Here is a 14,657-nt window from a genome sequence, read left to right as displayed (position 1 = left end):
ACCCACGTCAATAACATCCGCCCTTGCATAATTATATAGCCTAGTGTAAGTGCAGTCAGATTATTTCAGCAAGTCCTGATGAATTCTCCTTCACATCTTTTCTTGACCTCATGACGTTTTCCATCAAGGTCAACAAAAAGTGTGTAAGACATGGGACGTAATTGTTCTGACTATTCTACCGCAGCCACAGACTAACAAACACAAAGACCAGAGGTTGCTGTGGTGAAGGTTTTACCAGGTTGTTGTTCCTTAGCCCTCTGTCCAGTGGGATACCCAAGTCCAATACCTAATGATAGCACATAGGGGAACTGTCACTGATTTCACTCAACATGCTAACTGACAGAGACACCCAGGCCAATACTATGGCCAGACAGGCCTACACTCTTCAGGCTTGTTTGCAAAGAGGAGCATCACTGTAATGATGGAGGCGATGATACAATAATCGTCCAGTTCAGAGGAACATCACAAATGGTTATATTAAAGAAAGATGGTTTTGGTATCCGGCTACCTTAGAATGTGATAATCTGATTGTCACATTCTCTTTTGTGCAGTCAGATAAACCGGATTTTATCCATGAATGACAGCATAAGTGTGTGTTTGTGGCAAGAGTGATGGGACATGAGAAAATACCCTCTAGCATACAAATCTGTGCTGAATGGAATAAGTAATGTGGTTGTGAGGTAAGATTCATCACTCACCTGGTCGGGCTCCAGGATAGCCAATGCCAGCTAAAGCCCCATATCCTGGCAAGTAAACAAAGAGCCAAGTTCAGAGGACGTGGAGCAAATCTGTAAATCTGACAAGCACTCTGATTACATCACTTGTACTGTGGGCTTTTCTCTGTTTTACAAGGACACAATTTATTTGCTGAGATGCAATCTGCTCCATATATCATGTTCACAGACAATGACAGAGGGCCACTTAGCTGAGATTTATCAAACAAACAAGCATGGGATTTATAGAGAGTGTAATTCACTGTGTATACTCTCATTTGGGCAAACAATATAAGGAAATAATGGAACAAACTGTATCATCACTTACCTGGCAGAGTACCAAGGCCAGCACCATAAACTGGAAAGTCACAAAAACACGAGTTAATCTTTATTTACAAAGATTTCTTCGGCTGAAACCAAACTGTTTATGTGAGATTTGTCTTAATCTTTGCCTTCTTCTTTATCCCAAAGGCATTACACAGACTGCTTTTTGACAAGTAACTGCTTCAGTTTAATGTCAAAGAAAAATTACATTAAACCCTTGTCAGGTTTTAATAAAGATGAGACAAAAAGACACATGGAGACATGCACAATTAGATAAATGTCTACATTTGTTACATACATTTCATGTCTCTCATACATTTGCTCAGCACCTTTCATATATCTGATTTCATTTTAACCATGACAGTTTTATGGAAAAATCTGCACGTACCACAGACAAGATTACTGCTGCTTGTGGTGAGCACAATTTATGAGAGACTACACTGGGTTTCCTAAAGCCCAAGAAAACTTTAAATCTTAAATATATCTCTATAACATTAATATTCATCATTAAACAAGTAACAATCAAACTTTGAGAAAACAAACTTAAATACATACTATTATGAAGAGATTACCAAATATTTTGTGTTTGGGTGTGGTTTGGTCAGATTTGGATGACTGCGGTCTGGCAACAAAAGTGAAAAAACCTACAACTGTCATCTGATTTAGATTCAAACGTTGCTACTCTGATTGGTGCACAGATTAGTGACTATCCCTTTTCCTAACTGAGACCTGTCCACTTCAACCAGGTGAGAAAAGCACAGACAGAACAGAGATCATGTGAAATGACCAAAACTGTTGTAACTTTGGCAGTGTGTTCTTGTTTGACTCTATTGCTTATAGTAAGAGGCTGACTGAGAAAATAGGTCTTCAGGAACTTAAATATCACCATGATCCTTACAGCTGGCAGCTTTTTAAATAGCAGTGACTCAGGCTTTTACCTGCAGGTACTGGACTGTCAATGAAATGTTCTTTATCAAGCTTACAGTGTGTTCTATACATTTGTTGTATGGTATATACATTTATCCAATCAGTTTGGTTCCTACTAGTGGTTGCTTATGGCTGTCTATACATTATATTAATTATGCACATACACGAATAAACAAGTTAACTGGAGTGGTTTTTTTAAGCTTGTTGATTCATTATCAATATCTATATAAAATATCAATTGTATTATGACATGTTCCTTTATATGTCAGTCTTACCACGTTTACCTCCCTGGCCCAAACCCAGTCCTAATCCATTTGGAAGTCCAGTCCCCAAAGCCATTCCTGTGCCCAGATTGGCACCTGCAATCACAAGAAAGATGTTAGGTAAAAAGAAGTGTCTTAATAAACAGGTTTCATTATCTACATCAGTAATCGATATAGAAGTAGCAATAGAAGAAAAGATGATAAAAAGCATGTAGGATGTGAGAGTTTGATAAGTGGTTGTATTGATGTACCATAGGCTCCCTGGGTTCCATATCCACCTTGCTTCAGGCCTGCTCGACCTCCTAATCCAAGAGCTCTGTAACCTCCTGTGAAAACAATAAAAACAACACATTTCAGTTGTTGAACAGAAGAGTCTGCTATCATCATTCAGACTTTAGAGAACCCACATTGTTTCTCTGCATCAGGTCTGGAGGGAGAGTTTTTTCACTTTGCAATCCACCTCAAAGGAACAATTTTTCTCTTTAAAGTGTAGTGGTCTCATTAAACTTCAAGAAAGATGTGTTCCTGAGACAACTTACCAACACCAAGTTGAGCTCCTGGATAACGTCCAACTATGAAAATAAAAAATGAATACAAACATTACTTATCTGAGGTGAAAGTAATATACAGTAAAACAATGCTGTGTGCAGACAGTTAAACAGAAAGTTAACATACTTCCAGTCTTCATTGCTTTGCTTCCCAGAGCTCCAAAGGCACCTGTAACTGAGAAAAAGTAGAACAGTCAATGATTTTATTACATGTCCATCAGCTGTGTCAGCATCAGATATTATGTCATGTGTCATATGTCCATCTCAAGGGAGAACTAACATTTAATTTGAATGTATTTTAACATACGTCTCATACTTCACTAATTTCACGTTTACGTTTAACTAATTACGTGTTACCTAGTGTCATGAGATGACTTTGTTGTGATTTGGCGCTATATAGATAAAATTGAATTGAATTGAATTGAACCTACAGTAATGGAGTAATGAAGTACACATTATCTACAGTACATCTGTTTATGATGGAGTACACACGTGGACATGTACTTATCTGTAAATCTAATGATTTGCACAGCTAACAATGCACACTTGCATCCTCAAAGCTATAAATAAGTGAAGGTGCTAATCTTGTGGCATTATCTTTCTTAATTACACATATTTGTACTTTAGTCATTAGTTAACCGCTTGCCTTGGTGTAATTGTTAATGCATGCTAAGAAAACCACTGACCTCCAGGTTTTACTCCAATGCCAACACCTGAAGAAAAACAAAAAACGACAGGAGAGACAGACACTTGAGCAAATTTCACCTTTAAGGACAATATTTGTTTTCTTATTGGTGCTTTCAGGACTTAATTATATTCTTCTTTGTTAGCAAGCAGCCTAGCTAGTCTTGCTAATGTACCGAGCTAACAAAGCTAATCCAAAACAGACCTTCAAACTTGGCTAGAACAGTCTGCTGACCTCCAAAGTAACATGGTCATGAAGGGAAAAACTACTGTACTTCAGTTTTCAACGTAGTTAAAACACACATACATGCTTGAAGAAGTTGAAAACATTTAAAAACTTTATGACATACCTCTGGCTGGCAGCACTCTCCCCCAAGCTACATTTTGAGGTCTAACCCCTGAAAAATTGAATACACAATAACACAGTGTGAACAAACAATGCGAAAGTGTGCACAAAACTGGATTTAGATTTATAGTTAAGTTATTTGCCTTCAAAAATAATAGAGTTTTGCAGCAGGAGCAGTTTGGAGTTATATTACAGTGATGCTGGCTGAGTGGTTTGGAGTGTCAGTAATTACATTTTTGATTAACTTTACTTTCAGGTCTTTACCTCCTTAGATACTATCCCCAATAAGGTGAGTGCTTTGAGAGACATGTAGATGACAATATGAATGACTTCATAGTTTCATAAATGCCACTATAGTGTTTCATGAACTCTGCAACGTGACTTAGCAACAGGAGGAGAGAGGAACAGATATCCATTGATGGAAACATGAGTCAAAATGGAGCGACTGTGTTGAGCCTGTTAGTTCATCTCACGGGTGGTCGTCAGATTTTGCCTGCCTCTGCCACCTTTTCATCGCATTCTTTGATTCAAAGAAATTAGATAATATAAACCGCAGTGGCTTGGCGGGATCACTGATGGTGGAGCCCACATAGTCCAGCAGTTTTTTCTCCCTCAAACTCACAGACATGATATTTAACAAGTAAGTGAGAGTGAGTCACTGGAGAAGCTGATCCATCAGAGCCTTCAAAGTGAAATCATACTGCTTTTGACATATGTAAGGTCTTTGTGAATTTATCACTCAAAATGACAAATAACATCATATATTACATATCTTAAAACATCTTACATATCACATAATGTCACATCAGCCGTAGCTTATATACACTAATTGTGTAAATACAACTATGGCAATGAAATTTTACCAAAAGAACTAAAGTTTGTGCTTTACATTCCTTTGATAGGGTCAACATTGTTGTGTCATTTTTGTTTAAATTCAATAGATATTTCAGTCTTTTTAAACCTGATAATTAGATCCTTTGCAACCAATAAGCTAAATTAAATATTATTACACCAAGGTGAATAGTATCCCTGATAATCTGAAAACTCCATCAATCAAATCAGATAACTGATAATTTTAAGTGATTATACATAATACTTGTACTGATTAGTATAAGACGCCAGTAGAGGAATTAAACAGGAATAAGATGTTTTTCAACAAGAGCACAGAAAACAAAACTGATCCTGATCCCAGTTTTAGTGATGACATGATGTTCAAGACAAGCTGAAAAATAACTAAATCTGTTAAAATAATCATCTCTGTTAAAGTTTGAAAAAACTGAAGAAAAACGTTTACAGAACTGTGATCTTACTATACAACCAGTGTTCTGTCTTTACTTATGAAATCCTTTGTTTTTCTTACCGCCTTGCAGAGTTTGCTGAGTCAACCAGAGAACCAGCGAGGTCTGGAGCAGAGCTTGAACCAGCATGATGGAGGAGACCGGGTACAAAACACTGAGCAGCACTGGTGGAGATCAGAGAGACCAACTGAAGGACGGATGAACGGGTTGATGGATACTTAAAGCACGACTACCCCTGATGTCTTATATATGGTATTCTCTGTGATACACTCCCACTGCCCAGTCCTGCCCTCTGCGATGCACACTGGTCTGATTGGGCAAAGTCAAAGGCCCATTTTGGTCTGTTTCCATTAGCTGAGAATGCACACACACAAGGGAACTGAGATTTTGTATTTTCTCCAGCACCTGAAACTTCACACCCTCTCTTAACCATCTCCGTGCTTGGCATGTTGCACCCAGAAAAGAGTTAGATTGTATTTGAGTTAATGGTTTATCATAGCATCATTCACATTTTTCTGAAAGCATAAGCCCAAAATGTCAGATAATTTATCATGGTCTATCTTTGACTGTTTTACTGGATATAGTCAAATGTTTTATGCCATAGTAACAAGTGCAGGGAAGGAAAGAGAGGAAAACAAATTCTTCTCTGTGAATGTGATGTTAAAGAGAAAACACCCAGTGGGTCCGAGGACAATGTGCTAGATACGGATGCACATAGGTCAGTGGACAAAGTCAACCATCCCGTTGGCGTGAAGAAAGAGGGCTTGTGGCTGTGGAGGTGTTTGCCTTAGCACAGACACTGGTAGTTTGTAGATGGGATGGTGAGGATGCTTCATAATCTTACTAACTCTGGTTCTGCATCTTCTGGTGTATAAGTTCTGCACAGTGCCGATGGTACGCCCAGCTGAGTGCACCACTCTCTTTAGGGCCCTATGGTCTAGCACAGCGGTTCCCAGACAAGTTGGTGATGCCCTCTTATTAGGATGCTTTCTACAGCACCATGGTAGAAGGTCGTCAAACACATGCAACAGTGTTTTCTCCATGATTACAGTCATGTCAGGATAGAAAAGCATCAGGAACATCATCTCATACACACACAGACACATTTACACTCACAACAACATGCAACAGCCTCACAGATGTACTCATAATGCAAATACACTGTCCTTGTCCAGTAATAAACTTGTGCAAAATGAAAATGAAGACAGAAAACTTATATTATGATTTTTTTGTAGAAAATTAGGTTTTGGCTGATGGGTTGAACTCAACCCTCCTGCAAACAAACTCACCTGCGTCAAAGGCTGTTAACAACAGACCTGTTTGTCTTGGGTTTTGTTAACATAGTAAACATTACACCTTCTAAAAACAAGAAGGGGAAAAGAATGAGAGCAAGCAAACAGAATCTGTTTGAATAGCGTAAATATCCTGGAAATTGCAAAGTAAACATTACTGCATCTGTGTGCTGGGGGGAGTGGGGGGCCACACCTGAGCCAGGAACTGTACAATTTAGTGAAAAACAACAATAAATGTTTAATGTGGAAACACACACACACACACACACACACACACACACACACACACTATACTGCTGTAGAAATAGTCCTCAGGGCTGCCACCTAAATTAAAACATAATTTCCATGGTTTTCTACAGAAGAGCATTGTAATCTCACTTCAGACAGGCTGTCAGCTGTCACTGGGCTCTTTGGGGCAACACAGACTGTGACTACAGTCTGTTGAGACTGTGTACAAGAAGCATTAGCCCATGGTGGTATCAACACCAAGCTCCGGGATCATCCTCATATCTTATAGTGTGGGAGGTCCCTTGTATAACTGCTATTTCTCAATGTAATGTTTAACTTTTTTAACCTCAGGCACGGCAGCGCTCAATGCAAACATCTGACAAGAGAACATATGATGGTTATACTTTGAAAGAAGCCAGTTGTCTTTATGCCACCTGAGGAAAACTGATGTCACATGTGCAGACCACCACATCGTCTTCCCTGGTGGTACTGAGCATAAGACAATAACATAACCCACGTCTGACTCACGACTCCTTCACCCATGATTCACCTCTAAACATTTATCTGTCTGCATGTTTGAGAGGTCCCTAAAAAAAAAAACAACAATCAGATCCATATGAAGGAGAGTGTCAATTTTTCAAGACGAGATGTCAAAGCTTTGAGAAGGGGAGCTGGTTGTTGTCAGAGGTGGTGCAGACTGTGTTGGCTCATTTACCAAGAGAACAGTATGTGAACAGGGAGAGCAGTGTCTGTGGAGACACATCTGGATGGCAGTTTCACAGTGGTCTGTCGTATTAGAAACATTGTGTGCCCCAATATATACATACAAATTACATTCTGTGTGTGTTCGCGTGCTGTCCTTATGTGTCCTTTAAGAAAGAGGTGAAAAGATCTCTTCAGTAAGGAGATCTGGATCTTGTCCCATGCAACTGGCTGATGGATAGCATGTTAGCTGAGCATTAAGGATAGACTCAGGCTTATGTTTAGGCATGTCAGATTTACCAAACAGTATATTTGTATATTCTAAAATGTTAGCATGGGGCTAAGAAGTCAGTTTATGCTAAAGCTAGTTAAGAGTACTGGGGCCACTTGGGGACAGATGGATGATTTTGGTCTCTGTAGTGACTATTTGCGGGATTTAAAAGGCCACTGAGGGGCTGCTATTACGATTCGATTCGCCTTCCTATAAAATACCCAGTGAGTTGATAAACACAAGTCAGATTTACTATACAGCTCACCAGTAGCTGTTGCAGTATAGTCCATTATTTCCTTCTCACTTAAAATAAACCAAATGTTCCACAGAAAGTACAAAATTCCAAACATGGGCAAAAACACAGACATGGTCAAAAATGGTGTTATTTACAAGGGCAAAGCTGTACATTCACCAATGTGAAGCTGTTCATTTCTCAGACTCAAATGGTGTTCAGATTGTGGAGAATTCATAGTGAGGATTGCGCAGATTGAAATCTGCGTAATCTCAACTGAATCTCCAAATCTGAACACTTTCCTGAAGTCTGAGAAAATGAACAGCTTCACATTGGTGAAATGAACAGCTTTGCCCTGGTAAAATAAACATATTTCACTCCAAAATAATACATTTTCTGACAAGTTTTTTTTGGGGCGGCGGGACTGGAACAGTGGTGTTTATTAGTGGTTTTATGCTCTTCTCCGTCCAGCTTGTAAGACATTGTGGGCCACCTCCAGGGGCTAGCGTTCAGCTCCATGTAGCCTGTACACATTAGGGGAAGAACACAAAGACCTACAGACTGATGGTGCTGGCACAGTCTTCATGCAGGTGTTTCAGCTGAGCCGGCATCTGGCTGGACAGTTTTGGTCAGAGAGTGTTTAGAGCTGATGTGAAAAAATTACAATAAATCCGCCTCCCAGTAAAAACAGTACATTTTGGTTTTGAAGACATTATGGCAGCAAATTTACTCAATCAGGGACTGAAGTGGAACATGACATTGGCCTTTTGGTCAAAGGGAGCCATGAATGTCAAGAGGTGGAAGGTGTTGTGTGGGGAAACTTGCCTTCAGACTGAAGTCAGTGTGAAAGAGGAAAGAGAGTGCAGCAAACCAGCTGGCCTACCAAACTGACATTACTCAATTACTCATTACAAATGTGTGGTGAGAAAAAATGGCCGGTCAGGGTCCATTTTAATGATATACAGGTTCTTTCCCCAGAGGTCAGACGGAGAGGCAGCCGTTAGCTCTATTCAAGGATAAAGCTGGTTTATTTTACCTTTTTTTTTTAAAAGACAAACTTGTTCGCAAACAGTTGCCTATTTACATATACACATTCATTCAGACATTATCATTAATTTAATTTAATAACTCCTGAGAGAAACATTTGGTTCTTTAGCTGCCAAATGCTCCAGTATGTAGCATTACACTTGTTAGTGCAAACTGTGTGTGTTTGGTGCTGGGCATTAACATGCAGTGGGTTTATAAAGCTTTTTTTTGCTGGAACAGCAGTGCTGTTTACGAAAACGACAGTATGAAACCAGTGAGAGTGACCCGAAACAGAAAAGATGTGAGCTGGAAAACCAAAACAATGAGCTGAAAGATGCTATAAGACTCTGTAGAGCTGTGAGGAACTGCAAAGTCAGGTCATGTGACCAATTGTTAATATAAAAATGTCAAACTTTAAACTTGCTTCCACTAGCTGTCACCATTAATGCACATCCACTTGCAGTCAGTCAGTGGTACTGTGCATTTCCACTGGCATGTTGAACTGAAAATTCAAGACTTCTCTGACTTAGTCACATAAAACTTGTCCACCTGCTCTGTCTGCACGGGACCTGCTGATGTGATGGACAGTGTATGGAAGTTTCCACTGTAGAGTAACATTGGCCCTCGCATCGCTCCAAATTCCCTGCTGTCTCAGTCCGACTGGGACAATATTGATGGTGGATTCTGACTCCTTGGTTTGTTCAAGTGACTGCACCCAGTTACCCTACAGGCGGGTCCCAGTCTCACTCGCTCACAATCAGAGACATCATTCCAGTGTTTTCATACCGGCACATTCTCTAGAGATACTTTCCATTACATATTTTCTGTACTACATGGCAGTAACAAGAATTAGATAGCAGCATACGCCATAGTTTAAAATCAGTTCAGTCGTGGAAAGAGCAGGGCAGAGTTCAGCATTAGAAAATTTTTGTTCTTCAGCCTGGTTTGTATTTTCAAAACTACATAAAACATTATTGGATGATTTGTATGAAGAGCAAAAAAATGTCCAAAAACAGTATTACATCAATAAAGAGCTTAGATGTGTGCTGCTCTGAGGTGAACGTAGGATTATGGTAGCTAAGTGCCCAGAAAAGAGCGAGACACACAGATTTACAAGGGAAAGACGGGACAGACTGTTACAACTGGCACAGTCTGCTTTCACCTCTGTCCAACATCACACACACTTACTGCATTGCACACAATCCACAGTTGTCTTTCTCTTGGCATGAAAGATACACAAACAGGGGTGTGTGGGTGTTAAGGGATGTTGCGGAGGGTAAACCCACCTGAGCTCAATTTAAACACCTTTTTTATTTGCAAAACACAGTTTACACACACTTTTGGATGACTTAAATCCCTAATGCTGTATATTAATAATTTGTATAAGTGGCGTCAAACTGATTAAGGGTCAGGAAAAATCATCTGTAATAGTTTTGGAAAATACAGAATCTAAATGTGTGTTTGCTTTTTGATGTTGGAGGTCATAGTTTACCCATTTTTTTATTTACACATAATTCTGTGTTTGTCTGTCTGTCCTGTGCACTTTGCTGTGTTGAGTCTACAGTGTTTCCTCCGGCTGCTGTGCGTGTATAAACTCCACACCCACCGATGGAAATGCTGTACTTCATCAGGTTCGGGAAGGAAACCTGTTGTATGTGGCTGTCCATCATCCTGGCAACAAAAATAGCTGCTGTGTTCAGTAATGGAGAGACACTCAGCTCAGGAGGAAGCTTTCAGAGTGTTATGAGGATGAAGTGAAAAAAATTAAAAACTACCATAATTAAATAAAACATTTTAAAGATGAAATAAGACAATCAACATGCTAACATGTTGATGTTTAGCAAGTGTGATATTTGCCATGATCAGCATCTTAGTTTATGGTCTTAGCATGCTAACATTTGCAAATTAACTATGTCAAGTGCAGCTGAGGCTGACAGGATTGTCATTAGTTAGCAGATATTTAGTAATAAACAAATAAGTATTAAACTTACTTATGCATGCATTATGTCTCATTTCTCCTGCAAAGAGATCTCTGCACTGAACGTGCGTTTAGTTATGTATTTAGAACAAAAGTCAGCGCATCACCCTTAGAGCCATGGTGCTAGCATGGCTAAAAAAACAATAGAAGTGTTACATAGACTTAACTGGGTTTGGAAACTTATATTCTATACATCTCATTTATCATTTCTAATTGAATACTCTCTTACAGATATGTATTAAAGTTTGGTTCTGCCTTACATAGGCTATGCATGTAAAATGTAAATGAAACCATGATCTTAGTAACATGTTTGTAGGTTGGAGGGACTGGAGTTTTGTCCTCTCCAGCTCCAGCAGCACACCTGCAGACATGCAAACCATGTGTCTATCTGCCAGTGCATGTCTGTGCACGGAGTCTTCAACCTGAGATGGTGTTTAACCTCTGCCCACAATAACACAAGTGCTAGACATTCAGACTGGCTGCTTGCATGACTGGCTGACATCACTGCTGGCTCTGGCTGCTGTTTGCACTGCAGCCTGAAGCTGCCCAGACAGAGACAACAAAGGCATTACTAATAGTGTAAAAATCAAGAATTAACACTCAACAGAGGGGAGCATACAGCGTAAAAGTGCCTTTTTGGGAAGATATGTCTATGATAATAGTATGAAAACATACTTTTTCCAAATGCTGCATTTTGTACGTCATTGCATTTTTTGACCCTTCAAAGTTGTGAAATGGACTTTACTCTTTAAAATTTAACACAATAAATAAAATAAATTAGCCAAAATCCAAATGTATGGCACAACTTTTGTTTCAAAGGTTATACAGATTCACTTCAGCAGTCCAAACTAGTGAACTCTAACCAAGAGGAAGGAGCCCCACTGCTGAGGTGAGCCTGTATAACACAAATGACCAAAGGACAGGAGTCTAAGGAGTGTTTAAGGACAGTGTACTGATAGCAACACTACCCCACCTGGTGGACAGTCTATCTTTGGGTAAAAAAGCCCATACAGTACCACAAGCTTCTTCCATTTGAATGATTTCGTGCTTGCAAGCTTTTCCTGTTCCCTCTGAATTGCCAAATGAAAGGCCATGTACCTGAAACACTTGGTTTATATACAATTTTATTTAAGATGTAAGTTGTGTTGTTTGTTCGCATCTAGGTCTACCAAAAATGTGCATGTAATTCACTGTCCTCATGGCTCGAGGGCAGCAGTGTAATGGCTGCATTAAAACAATAAATATATCTGCTCAATTTCTCATTTTGTTCCTCAATATACTTACTATAACAAGATAAGTTGGAATGATGACATTACATATGTGTGAAAACTGTCTGATGGTGTTTCATACAGCCAAAGAGGCCTGCACACTATTTACAATTAAAAACTTCTATTCAGGTGAAAATCTTTGCACAGGAGATCCCGTAGGGTTTACCTGTTGTGACCCACAACTGAGCCACAGGTGCTTTCAGTGAACAACTGTGAGGACTGACTGGCTTTCAGTACTGCTCTCCAACTGAAACCAAAAGTGAAAGTTAAAACTCTTTATGTCAAAAACTTGAAGGCCTTCTCCATTAACGTGGGCCATTAATGAGGATTAATCAGCCCTCTCCTTATTTCGGCCTTTGTAATGCAGCACCAACACACCTCCTCCCCCACCCTCTTCCTCTTCGTCACATATCAGCCCGCCTTACCACTTGCCCAAATATAAACTAAGTTTCTTGGCGCAGGGACAGATAGAAATGGGGAGGAGTCTGACACACTGAGTTCAGCTCAGGACAGACTGAAGGACAAACAAGCAGGAAGGAGGAGAAAACTAAAAGAGCAACAACTGGGCCAGAAAAATAAGAGAATAATAAGAGTATAATTAATATTGCTTGCCTGAAGAACAGTAAGTTTTTACCTGATTTTCTCTTATTTTAATTACAGTTGGGTTACCACTCTTGGTACACAGCAACACTGGTAGGCCCAGCCTCGACTGCCTGCTGTTTTACGGACACAGCTTGTTTGTAGAGGGCTATATGACAGATTTCTTCTGCAAATTATTTTGTATATGAGAAATAAATTATGTTTAAATGGCTGTGTAGAGGTTCTCTTTAGTTAGTTTAGTTTAGTCATGATTTAAACATCGGTCTGTTGTGTTTTCCTCCTTTGACATTACAATAAATAGACTATAAAACTTGGCTCATTCAAATTTCTTTAAGTTTTTTCCTGGTGCATAAATATACTGCAAAATGTTTCTCATGTGTATCTTTTTCTTTTCTCCCTCTCCACCTCTGCAGATGTCTCTATCTCCAGCTGCCTTGGCTGCCCGTCGGGTGATTGCTGCTGCGTCACATTCGAGCCATGAGGGTGGAGGTCAGTGTGTCTTTACTGTCCCTCTCAACCTAATATAATCAAAATGCATCAACGCCTCCAGATTCAGAGCTTCTTTATGCAACTTTGAGTCACGTATAGTTGGAGCCTTTTTTTTTGAACATTCACTGAAGTGTCTGCAGAGCTGGCAGTGATCCTGCACATTCCTGCTCCTTGGCAAATCATCAGGAATTATATTTTATTATTGATATGGACAGCTGCTATAGTTTCTTTTTTATTTGTCTCCATGTCCTATTTAGTGCTTCAGTCACATACTTTCACTGGTTGTGTTTTCCACAGCGAGGACCTGGAAGATACTGACCATTGTGTTGGCCTTTCCTGGTGTTACTGTCTGCATGGTCAACGCCTACTTGAAGATGCAGGCGCAATCGCATGAGCAGCCAGAATTTGTGCCATATCCTCACCTACGTATCCGCACCAAGGCGAGTCTCAAACTACCAGCACCCATATACCCCTACTCTTTCAGCAGCATTTACATAACACCACCCCTCCACCAATAAAAAACTGATCAGATGAACACCAATGTTGTTGCCTTAACTTATGTTTATGTCTCCCTCCAGAAATTTCCCTGGGGTGATGGAAACCACTCTCTGTTCCACAACCCTCACACCAATGCTCTGCCTGATGGCTTCGAGAGTTCCCATCATTGAGAGGATCAGTCACATTTCTCAGCTGTTTCCAGTCAGCAGTGTACTTGGCTTAATTATACTGACCGAGGGGCCAAGCCAATAAATCCACTTTGTGCTGTATTACAATGAGTGCCTTTTCTTTTGTTTAATTCAGAGTAGTATTCAATCTAATCAACCCTCAAGACTTATATCAAAATTAAAATGTGTTTTTGGGACAAGTGTTTTTACATCTCAATTTCTAGACCACATTGTAGTATTTCAAGTGTTAGAGCAACATGCACTGCTATCTCTTAGGGTGTCTTTTTATATACTACCACCGGGGGTAACCAACTGCAAAATTGTTCAAATCCTGCACATACAAGATTAAAAGAAGGCTGGCAATAGTACTGTCAAAAAATCCCATGAAAAGACAAAAACCAACAATGAATTGAACTAACAAGTATCATCTGTGAAGCCAAAGCCTGATATATCTCATCCCTCTGTGCCATAGAGCTCCATTGTTGTCCATAAACACATAGGTAATTACTAAAGCACCAAATGTTTATTAATCCGTCACTGAAAATAGTCCCCATCAAATGCACTACTTCCTCCTGTTTGAGTAATGTTTGCTAAAAACTTCAGTTCCCAGCTGTGATATTTGGCCTGTTTTGAAAAATCAAATTATATATTAATTATCTATTATCTAAATATATATATATATATATATATATGTGTATATATATGTAAATATATCATTATTATTATTATTTTTTAAAGATTTACATATTCAATAGGAAACAATGGGCTTTGGACTGACAGGCACAAACATAGGGAAGTCAGAA

The 14,657-nt window shown here is 39.4% G+C and overlaps 1 protein-coding gene across 1 annotated transcript; it reads left to right on the top strand.

The window, feature by feature from the left end:
- The first annotated feature begins 12,574 nt into the window (after nucleotides 1-12,574).
- cox6a2 (cytochrome c oxidase subunit 6A2) lies at nucleotides 12,575-13,956 on the top strand. Its single transcript, XM_070923127.1, has 4 exons — nucleotides 12,575-12,722; nucleotides 13,114-13,189; nucleotides 13,487-13,629; nucleotides 13,768-13,956. The coding sequence occupies exons 2-4, from the start codon at nucleotides 13,114-13,116 to the stop codon at nucleotides 13,855-13,857; spliced, it is 309 nt and encodes a 102-aa protein (XP_070779228.1). The 5' UTR covers nucleotides 12,575-12,722; the 3' UTR covers nucleotides 13,858-13,956.
- The last annotated feature ends 701 nt before the right edge of the window (nucleotides 13,957-14,657 follow it).

Source organism: Enoplosus armatus, chromosome 17, assembly GCF_043641665.1.
Source record: "Enoplosus armatus isolate fEnoArm2 chromosome 17, fEnoArm2.hap1, whole genome shotgun sequence".
Lineage (NCBI taxonomy): Eukaryota > Metazoa > Chordata > Actinopteri > Centrarchiformes > Enoplosidae > Enoplosus > Enoplosus armatus.
The sequence above is the reverse complement of the archived record's forward strand: the minus strand, read 5'-3'. Positions and strand labels throughout refer to the sequence as shown.

Excerpts from the sequence above, each read along its gene's own strand:
- cox6a2 (XM_070923127.1), top strand. The coding sequence starts at position 13,114 with ATGTCTCTATCTCCAGCTGCCTTGGCTGCCCGTCGGGTGATTGCTGCT. Across the intron at positions 13,190-13,486 it reads TTCGAGCCATGAGGGTGGAG|CGAGGACCTGGAAGATACTG; the intron begins GTCAGTGTGTCT and ends TGTTTTCCACAG. Across the intron at positions 13,630-13,767 it reads ACCTACGTATCCGCACCAAG|AAATTTCCCTGGGGTGATGG; the intron begins GCGAGTCTCAAA and ends GTCTCCCTCCAG.